This window comes from Pinus tabuliformis, chromosome 4_1 (assembly GCF_031772625.1).
Source record: "Pinus tabuliformis cultivar Carrire ecotype Pingquan chromosome 4_1, CPIR1, whole genome shotgun sequence".
NCBI classification, from domain to species: Eukaryota; Viridiplantae; Streptophyta; class Pinopsida; order Pinales; family Pinaceae; genus Pinus; species Pinus tabuliformis.
This window is the reverse complement of record NC_142303.1, coordinates 840,136,329-840,157,605: the sequence shown is the minus strand read 5'-3', so window position 1 is coordinate 840,157,605 and position 21,277 is coordinate 840,136,329. Positions and strand designations below refer to the sequence as shown.

Sequence of the window (21,277 nt, the reverse complement as noted above, 5' to 3'; positions counted from 1 at the left end):
AAAAAACAAAAGAAAAGAAGAAAAAAAAAGAAAAAAGAAAGAGATGCAGGTTTTTAAAAAGGCATCACGAGAAAGCACTCTAAATGGGCGTGGCTTAAGAAGGTTGTATGGATTGTTAAAGTTCTGAAAAGTTTATAAAACACTCACTCTTTATTACAATTGCTAACCTATTTAAGAATCAAATATTTACTAATTCTGAGAATATTTAATAACCTCTCACATCGTTATTACTTTGCCAAAGTTAAATATTCACTAAATTCCCCAAAGAGTTTTAATAATCTCTTCAACCATTACCGAACTAAATATTCAGGGGCGCATAAAGGAAGATACACAAGGCATCACAAGAAAGCGCCCCTAAATGGAAATGGCTTAGGAAGGTGGTATCATGAGGAATGAGCCCGGAAAAACTTACTTCCATGGTGGATTGAATTCCACATTCATAGTCCCCTTCTGCAGCTACTGCCAACGAAAGCTACTCTCAGCATCCGCCTGGTCACACGAGGTGGGGGTTACATGAATATTCTAACGCTTAAATATTGTTTTGACTTTGCATATGGGACCGAAGTTGTGAGTCTGGTAAGGGGGTTGGCTTTTCACAGGACTGTTGGGAAGATCTGATCATGGGTCTGCATTGTGTAAATTGTGGGTCACCGGTGATTGCCCTTTACATCCAATATTCGCCTGGAAATATCCGTCTTACCAAATGTGTGAGTAAACACAAAATATTTATTCAATCTGGAGACACACTAAATATGAGTACATGTCTAGATTTAGTTACGTCTCTGCACAAATGTTCGCACTGTGCAGGCTAAATGCAAGGCAGTCGCAGATGAGTACATTGAGTGCGAGATGATGGTATGGATAATTCTGCCATTTTCTTTATAGAAACTTCAAAACTCACGATCTTCTCTTGTTAATTTAAATTTTTTGTCTTACTGGTAATGAACGCCCAATTTCTTGAATACTGTTTTTATTTGAACTTTTTCCTTTGTTAAATGAACTTCCAATCACTGCCACAGGGGCACACAGATGCTTACTATGAGCAATTGTTCAATCGTTTTATAACCACTTCTTACATTATTGAAATTCCATTTATGTATCGTTCAGTAAGGGCACCCCTAACAGTGAAACCTTTGCTGACTCGGTCACAGCACTTTGTCTGTATTACTTGGACCAGCCTCGTAGGTGCAGGTTTAGGAGGTTCCTTATGACATGTTCACTTTCATCTTCCCGAGTGTTTGCTATTGACCTGCATTGACATCGGCTGAACTCGAAATCTTGCAAGTCAGTTGAGATGCCAGATGTAACCTTCGTCAATCTAGTGGAAACAAATTTGCTTTTTATCATCTGAACTAATCTTGGGAATCACTATGTTATGAATAGGATGTGATACATCAATGAATTGATGAATGCCAGAATATTAATAACTAGAAATATGTAGGCTGTTTGTATAGTTAATTGGTTCAAGAGAGGCCCTGTTATGGATGTGAAGGGTTTTCTCTTTAGCAATACATTTTATGGTTGTTTGTAACTTGAATTCTCTGGCCGGAATCTTTCTTATTACCAAATATCTTATTTACTAGATGGATTATGCAGGGAAACTCTTTGAATTGGAATTTTTGTTTTTATACTGTCTCACTGGAAAACCTTTTCAACACTTGTAATGAGGCATACATTCTAGACAAAGATGTACGAGAAGGCACAACTATAACCTATTACTTTACAGGAAAACTGGTTAATGCAGTATTTTGCATTAACTATAAATCCTTTTATGCTTTTGTCGAATCCCTCCACTCTGACATGTTTAAATTGTATAAGACATCCCGTGCTGTGTGCTAGCCCTATGTTAAAACATAGATGCTACATGACCATCAGTTGGTCCCATTTGAAAACTCCGTCGTTGCATCAACAGCCTCATGTGAAAACACGGTTCTTTCTCTATCACTCCATCTTAACGTGGACATGATTCATATTTGACTGAAAATTTGTCTCATGTTTTTGTTTTATTACTGTGTCTTAAAATTCCAGAAGCTAATGAGAATCATCAGCCCTGGATTGGCACTTGAGAAGCAAACATATGAAGTCAATTGTGCCAATTGTATTGCATATGTTGGCCAGATTTGCATCTGGTTTCTGGCTAACATAGGGAAGAAATCACAAACTTAACACAGTCAAACATTCTTACTCAGCGACAATGAAATACTGGAATCCAGGTTCCATTTATTAGATGCAAATGGGTAAATACATGCACTACTTCCTTGGTAGCCATGTTTCAATGAAATTGAAATATGTGGAGTCATGATTTTGTCAAAATTTTTAGGGTCTGAAGTTGGATAATTGTAATGTTTGTAAGAGAGTAATCAATTAATTGAGATATACTGTTGTGATGAGTTGAAGAGCCCTGCACGACTAGATTTTTTGAGTTGTAATCTCTGGAGTTGAGTGTTTAGACACTAGTCAAAAATGTTGAGGTTGGAAGGCAATGTAATTGATATGTTGAGCTAAGTTGGTCACATAATGTTACGAGTCAAGTCAATTGTAGTCAAGCAGATTTTGTACATTTGTTTTCAGCATGTTAAAGGGGAAAGGCAAAGTTACTCCAAACATTGTTGCCTTTTGTCAATCTGTTGAGTCTAAATAGTGATGAATTGAATGAAGGAGCTAGGGTTTGAAGCCATGGTCTGAAGGATTGCAATCTTTCAGTACCCTTTTTTGAGTTATTTCCAAGTCTTGCCTTATTGAATCGCCTTCGCTAGCCTGTCAAGCCACAATCTTACGTTCATAATGCATTGGGGGCCATTATGTGTTCTCCATTGCCTGAAACTGTCCTTATTTTGTTAGATGCTATGACTAATCTGGAGATTAGAGATGACACCCAAGGCCCCCTAGAATTTTGTTCTCAAGGTGAATCACGAGTTAATTACTCTCTTCTTGATATTGAATTATTTGGTTCTGAATATGATATTTTATGCAATTAGTCTCATGCAGGCTTCATGCTGTGGTAGTTTGTTAGGAGGGTGCCACTTGAGGCAGTTGTCTGAGGGTGGACTGTTGCCATGCAATCTAGCAGGTTTCCTAGGAGGGGAACCTATGGGACAACTACTAGACCAAATGACAACAATGGGACAAAGAACCACTATCACCTTAGTCAGTGTCCCCTGCTCTTTACGGACTTCCACCGATGGGAGGAGTCTGGATATGAAAGAAATCACTTATAATGATGGTGTCAATAACATGATATGAAGTGATTCCAAAGGCCCATTCAAGGAGAGATTCAATCAAGGGCTCAATGTTTCTAAAGGTTCTCCGAGAAAGACCTAGGATGAAAATCTAGACTTAGGGTTTGGGATCTTCAATGATGATGAGATTACCTAAGGTTGTTGAAAAATGAAACTAGGTTCGGTTTTCATAATGATATTTGTAATTATGATTTTATGTAATTGATGTAAAGAAGAAAATAAAATTATTTTTGTAATGCTTGAATCATGGGTTTCATGATCAAGGAGTTTTATTTTTAGTTGAAGCTCCCATTGTGAGCTATTAGGTTGGTTATCATGTCATAAAGTCTAGTAAAGTCAATGTCAAGGATTGAAAGACCCATTTGGGCATGTAATTCATTGTAAAAGCAAATTTGTTAACCCTCCAAGATCATGTCACAAGCTATCCTTGAAGTCGGCCTAAGGATGATTCTAAAAAAGGCATGTTGGCCTTGTCACAAGGAGAAGTCAGCTTATTTTGATGAACAAACCACTATATATAGGGTAGGTCGGCCTCACCTAAGATTGAATTCGGTCAAGCATCAAGTAAGAGGAGTGCGAGAATCACAAGGAGAACAGTCTCATAACCAACAAAATGGAAGGCAAGAAGAGCGAAAAGGTTTAGCACTGTTTTGGGTAATTCCTCTTCACACATGTGGCATAAAATTAGGGTTTCTGCAGTAGGGTTATAACAATCGCTAGAGAAGCCATTAAGGAAGCCACCAATCATCATTCTTGCCAGCCGAAGCCTCAAGAAGAAGTCTCCAAGTCAAGTGAAGAAGGAAAGGGTCTCCAAACTACTCCAAATCAAGCTCACACGTGCGAATTGCAGAAGTACAATAAGGCCGAGAATTGCAGGATTGTGGTAGAAAGTTGAAATGTCAGAGTAGCCGAAATTTTTAGTGCTAGAAGTTAGATTGACTATTGTTGACTTGGGCAAGAAGAAGCAGTGAAGAAGGGTCTTGTGACTTAGTCTTGGAGAGGTTGATAGGTCAAGGGTCTTGGTCTTAGTATTCGTCAATTGAAGTTTCTATAAGAAGAATAATTTGTTTGGGTTTTCCTCTCAAGTTGGAGAGGTTTTGGCCCTGGCTGATCACCTACATCTTGTGTCTCTTGTCTCATTATTGTTTATGGTTTGGTAGCTATTTGATGAAAAAGAACACTATAATAATCTAAGTCAAAGAAGAACCTAATCTAAAGAAGTAAAAAGCATTCACAAGCAGTTATCATCAAAGAGAAATCTCCTAATCCTAATGCCCTAGATTTCTCAACATGGTATCAGAGCTAAGGTGACAAAATCAAGGAAAGGGCATCTCATCAAGGGACACTCAAGCATTCAAGGACCAAATCTCGAGGAGGGCATCAAAGCAAATATAGAAGATCATCTTGAAGTCAAGATCTACAAAGAAGTGTCAAAACCCTAGATTAAAGAAGAAGTCTACACCAGAAGAAGTCTTGGGATCCTCAAGTCATCATCTAAAGACCACAAAGACCCTACTCAAGTTGAAGAGATCTACAAATCAAAGTAACTTGAAGACTACTCATCCAAGAGAAGCAAGATCAAGGACGTTGTCATCATCATCAAAAGTTCTAAGGCAATCTCCCTCTCATTGAAATAAGGATTTCATCTCAAAAGAAAATCCTTATCCTTGAAGAAGATCATCCAAGAAGCATCAAGACATCATCAAGAAGTCATCATCAATCATCATCAACAAGGACATCACCATCAAAGGATCTAAAGTGATCTCCCTCTCTGTGGAGTCAAGGATCACTCTTGAAGAGAACTATCTTCATCAAGGAGAAGTTTTCTATTATCTATATCATCATCAAATTCAAGAAAGCAACAAGTGGAAGAAGCATCTTCACAAGTAAGTATATTTATGTCTACATCTGAATCTGTCAAAATGTCTTTTTGCAAGGAAAGCAACAAATTGGTTGGGGCTTCAAACTTTCTTGCATGGAAGAAAATGATAGATCTGAATCTCATTGAGAATGAGGTCATGGAACATGTTAAGGGTTCCATTACCAAACCTCCAAAAGAAGATGCTCAAGCACTTGCAACATTTATGAAAGGGGAAGTAAGGGCTCAAAGGATTCTCATAGAATCCATCAAGGATCCCCTCATTCCATATGTATCAAAACTCGAAACTTCAAAAGAAATATATGACAAACTGGTAGAGTTGCTTTCAATAAACACTGCAGGAGATAAGTTATCTCATTAAGGCAAGAACTATACGAGCTAAGAATATCAAAGGAAGAAGGGATAGCCTCATACTTTATGAGGATATCTGAAATAAGGGATCAACTTCAAGACCTAGGAGAGATAATGTCTGACAAAGAAATGACCACCGTAGTACTAAATGCACTACCAGAAGAATGGGGTAACTTTACTTCAAGCATTTATGGGAAGAAACAAGCTACTCCATTCAAGGATCTATGGTCACTATGCGAGATTGAAGAAACCAGGCTGAAGGCAAAAACTGATGTAGGATCAAGTGAGCAAAATCAAGCTTATGCTACAATGACAAAAAGAAAGGGAAAGTTTGGAAAATTTGGTCCTCAGAAAAAGAAGAAGAACATGGCTAAGATTCAATGCTATGGATGTCAAGAATATGGGCATTGTAAGATAGATTGTCCTAAGCTCAAGAAGGACAATAACAGAAGGGGAGGAGAATAAGTCCATATCACTAAAGAAGTGGATGAAGCTGAAAATAAGAAATCTAAGAAAGAGGAAGTAAAATATCTCTACTATGACTGAGATAGTCTTCCTCACCTAGTTCTTTTCAAGTTTTTGTCTTTAGGTTTTTTGTTGTAAGATATGACTATCATGAGTCACTAAGAAAGAATGATAGGATGCATCATGGCATCATAGAAGCATTAAAAGCAAGAGCTCGTGACATCATCATAGAGAAGCATGAAAGATAGCTGAAATAGAAGTCTATGGCAGTCACCTATGGAAGGATATAGCTCTTGGTAACCTCATTAGAAGCATAAGTGGTACTTATGGAAAAAGAAAAAGTCATCTAGTACAAAACTCATCATACATCAGTTAAAAGGAAACATCTGCTGGATGAGGATACTCAAGATCCTCTATTGGAATCTTCATCGGAAGGTTCACCAATCAAAAGGAAGCAAGTGTTTCATCAAGAATTCCAACTTGTAGGAATTCATGGAAGGATGGTATGATGTCAAAAGAAGTGAAGCATATCAAAGAATTGAAGATCTTTTCAATCAAGGAAGCTGCTGAAGGAAGTCTAGATGACCTAAAAGGACATTGAGGTATGTATGCTTATATTTTAGAGTCATGTCATACGGTTGCAAGTAACATGGATAAATGCTCTATCTTGAGAGCATGATCAAAAGATAGGATCTACTCTTTTAAAAGGATGCAGGAAGGCATGGATCACACAGTGACTAGATGAAATCAACATAATATGTCATATGAAATATGAGGTGGTTGACTAAATTGGAGGAACTCTGATTGGAAGTTCTTGAAAAAGAAATTTGTGAAGAAAGAAAGGAAGAGATCATGAAATATGCAACTATGGAAGAGGCAATCAACATCCAAGGACTAAAAGATTTGACTATGATATCTCCATGAAAGATATGAAGACCCTGATGAAGTTTGAAAAAGACCCTTGACAACATATATCTTTTGGAGATATGTCAATTTGCAGGATGTTGATGCTCACAGGAAGATGTCATGATGAAAGACCATCACAAAGGTAATTTTGATTTAATGTTCATTTCTTATTTTTGAATAATATTTGGATGGGCTTATGCAGGGTTGCTAAGGGAAGAATTGTGGATGTCTTCCACAACTGATGCCCATGTAGTAGGATGAAAGATCCTTAAGGAAACATGGCATGAAGAAGGCAACATGGCATGAAGGAAGACCAGATATGGACTAATGGATCACTTTCCAATGAAAGGAATAATGACATGACTGACTCATGGATGAAAGTGATGGATGGTCTATGCCCTACGAAGAAGTCCCAAAAGATGTAGACTTTATGACAAAGAAGAAATTCATGACATCAAAGGAAGGAGTTCTACAAGCAACTGATTGTCCCATGATCTCCACCTGAAGACCTGCTGAAAGCAAGTCCCTGGTCAAGAGGGAGCTTGGTCAAGTCCCTAGTTAAGAGGGAGTTTGGGTACATTCCTTTAGTGGAATGGATATGACCTCCCTAAGTTGAGAGGGAGAGATAGACACATCATTCTTGTCGTCACTTGGGAAGACAAAATGGAGGATTGGGTAAACATCTGACCAAGGTTACTTGGGAGCGGGAGTGGGAGTGACATTTTTAGAAGCTCCCGGTTTGGGAGCAGTTCCGGTAGTGTTTTTTATATACTATATATATATATATATATATATTTATATAATATATATATTTTTATATTTTGATGCATATATGTCAACAAAAGCATGTAGAATGAGGAATTAGATATAAAAAACATAAAAAACATAACCATATAACAACAATCACTAGAAGCTATAATCTTCATAAACCACGTCCACAAGTTAGTAACATACATCATATTGAGTCTCATGATTCATCAATCTTAAAGTTTCAAGCTTTCAAAATTCAATATATAACATTTACCATCATTGATCACCAAAGTTGTACCTGTAAGCTAAGTGTAACCATTACAACAAAGAATATCTAACATGAAATGAAACAACTTTCAACTTTCACGAAGCATCATATTCATAATTCATTACCAATGAGTTATAATTTCCAACTTCAAACTTAAATTGTCATATATTGTTTACAAAAAATATCATAATAAATATGAAAGAGTCAACACTTATAAAAACTACTAGAAATTAGAAAAGACAAGTAAATCTATCATCTACATCTTCCTCTTGCCACCACGAATAATGTCTAATTTCTGAGCAGGCATGGTGGTCTTCTAGGAGTCTCCTCCCGCACAGTCACACGACTAGAACCAGAAGGCAAATGCCCTCCACGTGTGGATGTACATGGAGGTGGCAACAACAAAGGAACAAGACTTGAACTCGAGCACTGCTACTGGATGGTGGGGGTGGCATGGTTGTTGCTTCATCTTCATCTCTCATAACTTTTGCTTCTCGTTCTTCAAGATGTATAGTGCCATCCTCCAAATTAACGTCCTCTGGGTGGTTGTCCCAAATTTTATATGTTGGATCCTCATAAGCCCGATCACAATAATGACTCAATAACCTCAAGTTGTAGTGCACATAAACCAAGCTTTCTGCCTGGTTTTCATTGAGTCTGTTTCTTCTCACATTATGTATGAAGCTGTAGGTGCTCTAACACCTCTCTGCAAAAGAAGTATTTACAACCCGTGAGAGAACTTTTTTTGCCAATTTTGGCAAAAGTCCTATGCCGCCATATGCTTCCCACCATGTGAGAGCATCAAATTTGTCTCTATCTTCCATTGCATGCAAAGAACCAAACAAACTAATGCAACTGAAGTATCTGCCTAATTCAAGACGCAGATTAGCACACTCCTCCCTGTCAGGTACCAACTTGTCTAATGCTTCCATATATCCTGTAGATACCTCTGGATCTGTATGGGGTTTGACCCTAACCCCACCCCCAGGTGTAGGTTGGCCCAACCAAGTTGGAGAGTAGTATTTTGGCATAAGGATATACGCTAAGGCATGTAGTGGAACATTAAGTTTATTCCACCATGTACACACACAATTGTGAATCAGTGTATACAAGTTGGGATCATCTTTCTGAACAATATCTTTTATTTGCCCCAACATGGTATCTATCTGCTCATACACCTCGCCAACCACTGGTTTATCTGTATCTGCAAAATGAATCATGTGATAAATGGGCTTGGTGAATTCCAATACTTGCCTCACATGTGCCCAAAACTGACCATCAAGAGCGATCTCCTCCACCTGTTCAAAACCTTGCTTGTCAGCTGCATTTGTAGCCCTTTCCTTTAATACCTACCAGTGTAGACTTGATACCATGCTAGCCAATGACTTTCTTACCTTCAAAAGGCGCCTAAAGGTGAGGCAATAAATATCAAATCTAGTCTTCGCAGTCTTCAACAACTCCAATGTTGAGTGATTGCGGAAAAGCCCATGGGTATTGCTATGATTTGTAATAAATTTTATCATTTGTTTGCCTCTCATGTACAAATCACCAATCCATTTGTATTGTTGGTTTTTGTTCTTAATAATATCATGCATCAAAAGGTTCATTGTGTGAACCAAACACCCAGACCAAAATATGTTGGGGTATTTATCCTCAATAATTGCTCCCGCAGCCTTACAATTAGCAACATTATCAGTGATGACTTGGATGACATTGTATGGCCCAATACATTCAATTGTTTAAAGTAATGGTTCTGCAATGTTGATGCCGGTCTTGAACTTGTTTGAGTAATCATATGCTGAAAAAAAGATGGCACCACTAACGGACACAACAAGAACACTTATCAATGGCTTGCCTTTTACATTTGTCCATCCATCAGATATAATGGACACCCCATGCTCAGTCCAAGAATTTGTCATTCTAATCAAAGAATGTGATATTTTTGCTTTTTCATGATCAAGTCCAATGGTTCTAGCCTTGTCATACCTAGTGCTTTTGTATCCTTTAGGGGCATCATTTATGGCAGAAACCATTTCATGCCAATAAGGTGAGCGAAGAACATTGAATGGTATTGCACATGCACAGAGAAACTGGTAAACTTTTGAACCCACATCATTCCTACACCCTTCATCAAGGAAGTTTGATATGGTTCTACGCCTTAAAGAGATGTTTGGTGACCCTGTGGCTCCATATCCACTGCCATGGGAGGATGCTGAAGGAGTTCTTTGTGCATGTGATTGTGAGCTTGGTTCAAAGAAACCCTTTGATTTTTTAGATTTGTATTGGGCTTCCTCCTCTTCTCTTATGTATTTGGACCTATTTTCCACTGACACACTTGCACAAGTTTTGATTCCTATTTGTTTATCTCCATCACATGGCCTTTTCCCACAGAGGTGCCTTCTGACACGCGTGTATGAACCTGTGTAATTATTGTTGCAATGGGGGCAGTGAAATTTAGTGGTTCCACCCCCTTTCCCTGCTTCAGGCCTAGTAACATATTTCCACAATGGGGTTTGGTCTTGTTTAGTTTTTTGGGCTGAATCATGTTCACTCTCCTCGTCCTCACCAAGGTACTCTCCGGGGTTTTCATCAAATCCACTATAACCCACTTCTTCATCCTCTTCTTCATGTTCAACCCTCATTTTTCTACTCTCCAACACCATAATAACCAAAAAAGGAACCAAGAAGAAGAAAATGCCAAGCCATATAACCATGATGTTTGAAATTTGAAGTTTTGAATCTGCAAAAAAATGGAATGGGAATGGGAATGGGAAATAGAGAATTATTTATTTATTTATTTAGCAATGAACATAAAAAAAATGCTAGATTAGAGTGTAGATCCTACCTCTTTGGCCTCCAATCTCCCCTTGTAAGCTCCTCAAACTCCTCCAAGCTCCTCTCTCACCAAGCTCCCCTCCTTGCTTCAAACTCTCTCCAACTCTCTTGCTCTCTCAATGGGATGAAGTGAATAATGGGAGGGGAGAGGCTCTATTTATTTTCCCTCGCTTCCCTTTTCCCACCCTTTCCCCCTCTCTCTAAGCCGATGTTGCCTCCCACTCGGCCGCGTGGGCGTCGCTTTCTGTCGGCCGGGAGCGATTTTTCCAACCGGGGAGTGGTCGGTAGTGATTGCTCCCCAACCGCTCCTCGGTTGGAAAAACCGCTCCCGAAAAAACCAGGGAGCGAAATTTTTTTGTTGGGAGCGCTCTCTCGAGTCGCTCTTGACTGGAGTGTGAATTGGGAGCCGGATCGTGATGGGGGGCGCTCCCCCGTAACCCTGCATCTGACATTTGATACTCTTTGAGGATAAGTTAGGGCATCCAAGATAAGAGTAGTCGTAGAGCACTGATATTCTTTGAGGACTGGGAACCCAAGATAAGAATAGTCCTAGTGGAACACACTTTGAGAACTCGGGTAGGGCATGTTTCGAGAGAGACAATGATGAGGGTATCTATAAATCATTGGTCTCGCCAGCATTATGCTCTGATCTTGTGGAGAGATAGAGCTGTTAGTCAAGGCCTTGCTATGTGACAATGCTGGATGATATGATGCTATACAGATGGGTTGCCAATCCGACTCTTCTTATGAGAATTCTTCAGATTGAGAATGTCTAAGTACCTTGTATGGATTATGAATATCTCCCTAGTTAAGAGGGAGTGTTGAGAAATGTAACTAGGTTCGGTCTTCATAATGACATTTGTAATTATGATTTTATGTAATTGATGTAAAGAAGAAAATAAAATATTTTTTGCAATGCTTGAATCATGGGTTTCATGATTAAGGAATTTTATTTTTAGTTGAAGCTCCCATTGGGAGCTATTAGGTTGGTCATCATGTCATAAAGTCTAGTAAAGTCAACGTCAAGGATTGAAGACCCATTTGGGCATGTAATTCATTGTAGAAGAAAATTTGTTAACCCTCCAAGACCATGTCACAAGCTATCCTTGAAGTTGGCCCAAGGATGATTCTAGAAAAGGCATGTCGGCCTTGTCACAAGGAGAAGTCGACTTATTTTGATGAACAAACCACTATATATAGGGTAGCTTGGCCTCTCCTAAGGCAAAATTCTCTCAAGCATCTGAAGCAAGAGGAGTGCGAGAATCACAAGGAGAACAATCTCATAACTAGCAAAATGGAAGGCAAGTGGAGCAAAAAGGTTTAGCGCTGTTTTGGGTAATTTCTCTTCACACGTGTGGCAGAAAATTAGGGTTTTTGCAGTAGGGTTATAATAGTCCCTAGAGAAGCCATTAAGGAAGCCACCAATTATCATTCTTGCTAGCCAAAACCTCAAGAAGAAGTCTCTAAGTCAAGCGAAGAAGGAAAGGGTCTCCAAACTACCCAAAATCAAGGTCACATGTGCGAATTGTAGAAGTACAGTAATGCTGAGCATTGCAGGATGTGGTAGAAGGCCGAAATGTTAGAGTAGCCGAAATCTTTAGTGCTAGAAGTCAGATTGACTATTGTTGACTTGGGCAAGAAGAAGAAGCAGTGAAGAAGGGTCTTGTGACTTGGTCTTGAAGAGGTTGAGAGGTCAAGGGTCTTGGTCTTGGTATTCGTCAATTGAACTTTCTATAAGAAGAAGAATTCGTTTGGGTTTTCCTCTCAAGTTGGAGAGGTTTTAGCCCTGGCTGATCGCCTACATCTTATGTCTTTTGTCTCATTATTGTTTATGGTTTGGTAGTTGTTTGATGAAAAATAACACTATAATAATCTAAGTCAAAGAAGAACCTAATCTAAAGAAGTAAAAAGAATTCACAAGCAGTTATCATCAAAGAGAAATATCCTAATCCTAATGCCCTAGATTTCTCAACAAAGGTAAAGACTTAGAAGATGATATATGACTTCTCAAACAACTTTGTAGGATAATTGATCACTTCAAATGTGCTTTCGCTATCCTTGAGAGACCTAATTAAGGCTTACGCAAGACCTAGGGTTTAGGATATTTGTGGGAAGAAATTCCTCCAAGGTGCTCACTAGGTCAAGGTAAGACAGAAGAAAGGTTCTAGTAAGATTTATTCCTCCGATACTACGTTCATAAGACCCTCAAGTAGACCACCTAATCCAAGGAGAAACCAATCTAGGCTTCCTTCCAAGGGCACACCTAGGGCATAAGATATCCGAAGAATTGACCATGAGAATTCCACCAAACTTTGAGATTCTCTAGAGGAGACACCAACGCAATTTTCTATCCAAGCTGATTCGATAAATTCATCCCCTAAATAATTCTGTAGGGTGCCCTAGCTGGCTGTCTAGGAAAAGGGGCCAAAATTTTTGGAGAAGAGAAAAGATAAGGAAAAAAGAGGTTGACTACCAATTTGGCTTGGATCAGTGCCTAATTCTTGGGCTATGGAGTCTATGATGATTAAAGATTCGCCAAACTCGTCTTCATTGAGATCAAAGAATAATGCCCTAGCAACCACTCTTCAATAATTACCTACCCAATATGTATGACTTTTCATGGAAAAAAGAGCAAAATCCCATCCACTAGGAACATTCATCTATTGTCATTCAATGAGTAACATGTGCAATTTACAACCAAACCATCTTTCACAGTGATATTTAATAAATTAGGGCACAAGAAATTTAGCTAGTTGCAACAATTCCACACATTAGACATTATTCCAAGAAAAATCTTCAACAAAATAGCACTTGCAAGAAGACAAGAGATATATCTAACCATAGAAGAACAAGTAGCTCCAAGAAAGATCGAAATTTCAGCCTCCAAAGATATCAAAATGCATCAATAGAAGTCTCCAATATCATCCAAGAAAAAGTGTGAAATTCTTATTACAAGAGAAGTCCAAGTAATGATGATGATCTCTCACAAATGAGAGTCATCTCTATTTATATTATCCTCTACTAATTTGATTTAGCCGAATTAGACCCTAACAATTATCAAATACTGTGCAAAATACAAATCTTGGTGACAAGCCCACCAAGTAGCTAATAAAGTGATGAAGAATGTGAAAATTTCACTATTGAAATTCTATTGCAGCAACTGAAATTAATTCTTCTAACTAATAAATTAATTATGCAGTTTATTGCTACAGCAACAACGAATCTTCACAAATAAAAACACTGCGGAAGATAAATTGGAAATTGAGAAAATATTGGCACACACACACAAGAACATAACAACGTTGTTTTTGGACAAAAGTCCCTGGAATAACCCAACTTGGAAAAACCAGTGTAGCACTTGAGGGTTTTTATTATTAAGCAACAGTGAGAAATTCTGAGTACAATAAATATCACCAAACTGGCAAATCTATCCAAGAGAAATACTGGCAAAAATTTTGTTGAGGGAATTTACCCTCTCTTTGAGCAATCTCAGCACCTGAATATCTTTGAAAAGCTAGCCGTCCAACTAGCTCTACGCGGGCCCTGCATCACCCTAGCACAGCCCCTTACACGCTCTGCTTGAATCCACTGCCAATCTAACTGTCCTGCTTGCTGTTGACTAAGAAACTCTCTCTCCGACACTCTGGAAAATATTCTCGGCCTCTGGAGCTGAGAATGAGCTCCTCTTTAGCTGGATCAAATTGCTTTCTTGAGGTTTTACGCAACCTCCTGGAGAAAATTTCAGCCTCCTCTTTCTTACTCTTTGGAACTAGAAAACTTCCTCCAGACTCACTATCTCTGCTTCCCTTCTTTGGCTCAAACTCTTCCGACAAGTGTTGCTGTTCTCTAAAAAGTCGATTTGCCCAAGGAAATCCATCTCAAGTGTGTTTCTCTATCTACCCATCGACGACTTCTTATAATCTCACTGTGGAACTCCAACGACCAAGATTAAATCTTAATCAATGGCTGAGATTATTTCCTAGTCGATCTGTGTGAGTTTCTAGATAATTCTCACCTTTCTCAATTAATATTGATTAATTAACCAGTTTTCCTAAGTTTAGACTTAGGAAATATTTAAAAATTGGTTAATAATCTGATTGAGACATTTCTCGGTGGAATTTCCAGAAACGATTTCTAGGTTTTGGAGAACTCCTATGTTTTAGCGTCTCCACAAAGTCTCGAGATTAGAACACCTTAGATGCTACAAAAACTAACAAAGAAGCCATCCATAAGTGAGTCAAAATGATGGAGACATTCGATAAAATTGGAACGATACAGAGAAGATTAGCATGGCCCCCGCGCAAGGATAACACACACAAATCGAGAAATGGTCCAAATTTTTTTTGAAGCCGTGGTTGTGGTCCAATGGTTAGGTGGGGAGGTTTGGTCCCACTGGTCTCGTGGTCCAATCCCAGGCAGGACTATGTACGCCTAAGAGCTGCTCTAGACACAATTTCTTTAGCTGAAAAAAAGGTGAGTCGAAATGATGAAATCGTGATGTAGAAGGGTCATTGGAGGGCCTCATTGAGTCTGTGAAAATTTCACTGCTGAAATTCTATTGCGACAACTGGAATTAATTCTTCTAACTGATAAATTAATTATGCAGTTTATTGCTACGACAACAATGAATTAATCACACTACAATCTTCAAAAATAAAAATACTGCGGAAGATAAAATGGAAACTGAAAATATTGACGCACACATACAAAATTGTGACACAATTATTCTGGACTAAAGTTCCCAGAAAAACCCAACTTGGGAAAATCAGTGCAGTAGCTGAGGGTTTTTATTATTAAGCAACAGTGAGAAATTCCGAGTAAAATAAATATCACCAAACTGGGGAATCTATCCAAGAGAAATATTAGCAAAAATTCTCTGAGAGAAATTACCCTCTCTCCAAGCAATCCCGACACTGTTTGACCTCTGAAAGCTAGCCATCCAACCAGTTCTGCGCAAGCCCTGTGTCACCCTAGCGCAATCCCTCACACGTTTTGCCTAAATCAACTGCCAATCTAGCTGTCCTTGTTGTTGACTGAGAAACGATCTCTCTGGCACTCTAGAAAATATTCCCGGCCTCTCGAACTGAGAATGAGCTCCTCTTCAGCTGGATCGAATTACCCTCTTGAGACTCTGTGCAACCTCCTGGAGAAAATCTTGGCCTCCTCATCTGACTCTCTGGAACTGGAAAACTTTCTCCAGACTCACTGTCTTTGCCCCTCTTTGTTTCTGCTTCTCTTCTCTGGCTCTAACCCTTCCGGGAACTGATGCTGCTCTCTAGAGAAATCGAATTGCCCAAGGAAATCGATCTAAAGTGTCACAAGTGTGCTACTCCATCTACCCATCGACTTCTTCTTACAATCTCATCATGGGGCTCCAACGACCAAGATTAAAACTTAATCAATGGCTGAGATTATTTCCTAGTCGATCCATGTGAGTTTCTAGATAATTCTCATCTTTCTCAATTAATAATGATTAATTAACTAGTTTTCCTAAGTTTAGACTTAGGAAATATTTAAAAATTGGTTAATAATCTAATTGAGACACTTCGAGGTGGAGTTTCCAGAAACGATTTCTGGATTTTGGAGAACTCCTGTGTTTTAGCCTCTCCCCAAAGTCTCGAGACTAGAACACCTCCGATGCTACAAAACCTAGCATCCTCAAGGTGCCATGATGAGAGAGGGGGCTCCATGAATGGTACGCAAGAGGGTGGCCCCTTGATCTCTATGTAAATCATTGTGTCGTGCTCCAAAGTGGCTCTGGGGCACAAGTAGTGGTCTCATGGGTATCCTGATGAATGGTAAGCTGACAGACTGCTCCAAATGAGGACTCTGAAGATGGTGCCTGCCCTCCCCATGTCTCAAGACTGAGACAAACCTCATTTGGGCCTTGGATCAACTACCAAACCATGTAATTACTGCTAAGCCGACTGGGGGCAATGCTGGTCCAAGTGCATCATCTTGTGGATAATGTGGGGCAATGAACGAGCTGCTGAAAGTGTTGAGGCTTCCATTGGCATGAGATAATGCTCTGTCACATGATGGAAACCCATGGCTCTCAATACATCCCCTACAAGTGTCAATATGATCCTCTGGTGGGCTTGGGCCCTAGTTAAGTTGCCCAACCCATGATGAACCACCTGCGAATTACGCATAAGATCCAATGCGTCTCCTCATCATCAGGTACAATAATTCATTAGTGCATCTAAGTGAACCAAGCTTGTTAATCCAAGGCACAAATGAGACTTCATAATGGGTTTCCCTTCTAAATTTGGGGCTTTGAGCATGTAATAGTGTTACCTCCCTAGGTAGGAGTGGCTAATAAACAACCTTATTAGGTGTTCCCAACCCCTAAAGGGAAAGACATGTTCAAGGCACATCCTTCAAGTGATAGTGTTCTTGTGAATAATGATGAGGTGGATAGGGACACAAGGGTCTCAAGGCTAAATGTCATAGGCTCAAGGGTGGTAATGATGAGGGATGTCCACATATTTGGGTGTACAAATGTAGGAGGGAGCAATCATGGTACATGAGTTACCCTGACGTTCTTCATTTGCATTCAGCCTTTTCTTGATTTTTCTTTTATTATACTGCTCGGGGCTGCAGGGGATGAGAGCATGTTGTGTATGATATAAGTCGTGAATACCCACTTAAGGTGGGGCAGTTCATTGCCTGCCATGGGTTGGGACATGCATGGGTTCCATAATGATGCGGGGGGCTCTCATAGGGGCCTTAGGAATCAGGATGATGGCCATAACGATTGTTAAGTTATGGTATGTTCTATGCTTATAACAGTTTACTTCTTTTTCTTATTATATTCCACCGATTAGCAATCACATGTACATAAAGTAAAGTGCAGATAGAACATTAAATGATCGACAGAAAACAAGCCAAGACAAGAGACACAAGATGTGGCGGCTAGCCAGGGACAAACCCCACAATGTGTGGGGAAACCCTTTGATCAAATCTTCTTTTATCTTCAATAATTCAGCAGAGAGAAATAGTACAATAAATCTGATTCATATCAGCAGTAGCAAACCCTAGATCAGTAGCATCAGCATTAGCGGCTTTATTATCAAACTAGGGTAGACCATATCTCACAAACCGACAGTCGGATTGACTTCATTCCACCACCAAAAGTTTCGGCTTCCAGAGGAGGTTCAGATGAACCTACAACGCAGTTCAGATGAGGAGATCTTCTAGGCCACGCAAGTCAATCTTTACTTCTGCAGTTGCAGCTTCAGTTTTAGCAGTTTCTGGCTTCAAACTAGGGCAGTCGATATCTTGCAAACCGTTCGTCGAATTGACTTCATTCCACCACCAAAAGTTGCGGCTTTCAAAGGAGGTTCAGATGAACCTACAGCGCAGTTCCAAAGAGGAGATCTTCTAGGCCACGCAAGTCAATCTTTACTTCTGTAGTTGCAGCTTCAGTTTCAGTAGTTTCCGGCTTCAAACTAGGGCAGTCGATATCTTGCAAACCGTTCGTCGGATTGACTTCATTCCACCACCAAAAGTTGCGGTTTTCAAAGGAGGTTCAGATGAACCTACAGCGCAGTTCCAAAGAGGAGATCTTCTAGGCCACGCAAGTCAATCTTTACTTCTGCAGTTGTAGCTTCAAATTCAACAGCTTCCGGCTTCACATGTGTGAGAGAGAGAGACCCATTTCAGCGCAGTAGAGAAGAGACTCATATCTGCGCAGTAGAGAGAGAGAGATGTGATGAGATGAGTGAGTCCAAATGAGGAAAAGTCCTCTTATATTTATACACAACGTTGGTGGGTGAATAGATGCGACTGTTGGGCTTCTGAGCCTACATGAGTTGTAGGTCGGCTTGATAATAATTCGATAATCAAAATAAATTCATATCTCCATGAATACTTATCGGAATTGGATGATCTTTATATCAATCCTACACCTCTCGACGAGAGGAATCTAATAAAAATATTATTAGCCATGAATAAGATGACCCACATGAAGTTTTGCCCTGGTTGCCAATTTTAACACTCCCTCTCAACCATGGAGAACTTCATCTGCAATCTGTCTATCGGTCGTTACTATTCATCCATCAAATGCACTGCCTTGTACAGCCTGACCCTTGCCCTGCTCTGCTCTATTTTGCCTATTCTGCTTTGTCTTGTTCTGCCCTGCACTGATCTGTACAGTTTTGTTCTGTTCTGCTCTGCTCTTGCATTGTTCTGTTCTACTCTGCTTTTGTCCGAATTATGAAGAAGAAGAAATGATCGAGGATATATCATACTGACTCAAAGTCAGTCTCAGAGTATGTACCACTGGTCCCAGACCAGTCTCAACCAACCCAAAGTCAGTGTCATAGTGAGTACAACTCCAATGGTCCCAGACCAATATCATCCTCCACTGACTCAAAGTCAGTCTCAGAGTATGTACCACTGATCCCAGACCAGTCTCAACTGACTCGAAGTCAGCGTCATAGTATGGTACAACTCCTACGACTGGTCCCAGACCAGTATCATTGATCCCAGATCAATGGAGGTCATCCTAGCGTAGGGAGTACGGTAGTTACAACGATGCGTCCATCGGTACTACTATGGTCCCTAACTTCATTTCCCTGCTCATTGATCAGATGAGAGGTACTTCCCATGAGTCCCAGACTGCATGGGTAGGATGCCTCGACAGGAGAACTAATCAATCCTGTCCTCACAGGAGAACACATCAATCCTGCTACAATTGCCATGGAGAACACATCAATCCAGGCCGCCATGGAGAACACATCAATCCAGGCCTCACAGGAGAACACATCAATCCTGCTACAATCGCCATGGAGAACACATCAATCCAGGCCTCACAGGAGAACTAATCATCCTGCTACACAGGAGAGCGAATCATCCTGTTCCACAAGAGAGCGAATCATCTTGTCCCACAAGAGAGCGAATCATCTTGTTCCAGTGTGCACCACCAGGGGAGGGTGAGTCACCCTGTGGTCGTATGTTGCTCCAGTAATAACCGCAAGCCCTCAGAGCTCCCAGAGCTCAATGTATGCAACATGCAGGACCCTTGTACAAGGGTTTCTTACCGACTCCAAGTTGTTTGGGAAAATCACAGATTAGATCTTTCCTCGGGGCTTTGACAAGGTGTATCAACCTGTACATCATCTTAATGCGATGGAGCCTCCTTGCTCATCAACTTACCATATCCAAGATGATGTCTATCTGCTGGAGCAATCGACGAATACGGGATTCCTCAATAATCGAATCCCACCTCTGGTTGTTATAGAGAATCACAGTGGTATCCAATGTAAATCCAAACATCTCTCTGAAGAGCTTTCGCAACCAGACTACCTCACACGAGGTTATGCTAGCAACAATATATCCTGCTTCGGCGGTGCTCAAAGCCACCGACTTCTGCTTCCTGCTCATCCAGGATATCGAAGCAGATCCCAAGGTGAAACAGCACCCGGAAGTGCTCTTACGGTCCACCACACTACCTGCCCAATCGACATCAGTATATCCAAGTAGTCTCACATCTCCGACAGTGTATCTTAATCCATGAGAGATTGTGTCCTGAAGACATCTCAGAAGATTCCTGGCATCAATCCAGTGAGGCTCAACCAAATATGAGCTCACAATGCTAACTGCAAAAAATATGTTCGGACGGAGGTTCACCAAGAACATCAACCGAATGAGTTTATGAAACTCAGAGGCATTTCCCAAATCTGGTCCGACATCACTACCATATAACTTCTAAAAGTTAAGATCCTCGAGGTAGTCACAGGCTTGTAGTCCATCATACCAAATCTTTCCAATATCTTTACCACATATTTCCCTTGAGATAGGAAAATTTCCCTTGGCTTCTGCCATACTTCAAGTCCTTGGAAGTAGTGCATCAGTCCTAGGTCTTTCATTTCAAATTCAGAGGCCAGCTCCCTCTTACATTTGTGAATGAGAGGGTCTGCACCTGTTAGAAAGAGGTCATCCACATACAACACCAGTATGAGAGGCTTGTCATCTTCAACCTTAAAGTAAAGGTTAGGATTGGCTTCACTCCTAGTGAATCCCAGCTTCATCAAGTAGCTATCGATCCTCTCATACCATGCTCGGGGTGCTTGCTTCAGTCCATAGAGAGCTTTCTTCAACCTGCATACATGAGATTTTCGATCATAAATCTCAAATCCTTCGGGTTGCTCCACGTAGACCTCTTCTTTGATCGAGCCATGCAAGAACGCAGTCTTGACATCCATCTGATGTAGGTTCCATCCTTGTGAAGCGGCAAGGGCTATGATCGAGCGGATGGTTGTATATCTAGCAACAGGTGCAAATATCTCATCATAGTCTATACCTTCCTTTTGGGAGAAACCTCGAGCAACAAAACGAGCCTTATACTTTTCCGTGCTTCCATCTGCTGCATGCTTTATCTTGTAAAGCCATTTGGAAGTGACAACAGTCTTGTCCTGGGGTCTGGGAACTACTTCTCAAACATCATTCTTTATGATAGACTCATATTCTTCGGTCATAGCATCCTTCCATACTTGATGCTTGACGGCATCTGAGAAAGACGAAGGCTCATTTTGTATGATCGTGCTCATGATGGTCAGGTATCCTTGATACCTATTAAGT

At 40.2% G+C, this 21,277-nt stretch overlaps 1 protein-coding gene and 1 non-coding gene across 4 annotated transcripts in view; both read left to right on the top strand.

Annotated features, from left to right (window-relative positions):
- The first annotated feature begins 288 nt into the window (after positions 1-288).
- The window catches only part of LOC149178831 (protein ARV 2-like), a 434,005-nt gene continuing 413,016 nt past the window's right edge, over positions 289-21,277 (top strand). The window contains exons 1-3 of one of the 3 annotated variants that reach the window (XM_089420450.1): positions 289-502; positions 600-707; positions 808-855. In XM_089420450.1, coding sequence (XP_089276576.1) covers positions 386-502; positions 600-707; positions 808-855 — 273 coding nt within the window. In that variant the 5' untranslated portion in view covers positions 289-385. The remainder of the gene's footprint in view (positions 503-599; positions 708-807; positions 856-21,277) is intronic. The other 2 variants (XM_089420452.1, XM_089420451.1) reach the window with 2 other exon arrangements.
- On the top strand, positions 14,930-15,035 carry LOC149178832 (U6 spliceosomal RNA). The gene has a single exon (XR_016258957.1). It is a non-coding gene; the product is annotated as a U6 spliceosomal RNA (small nuclear RNA).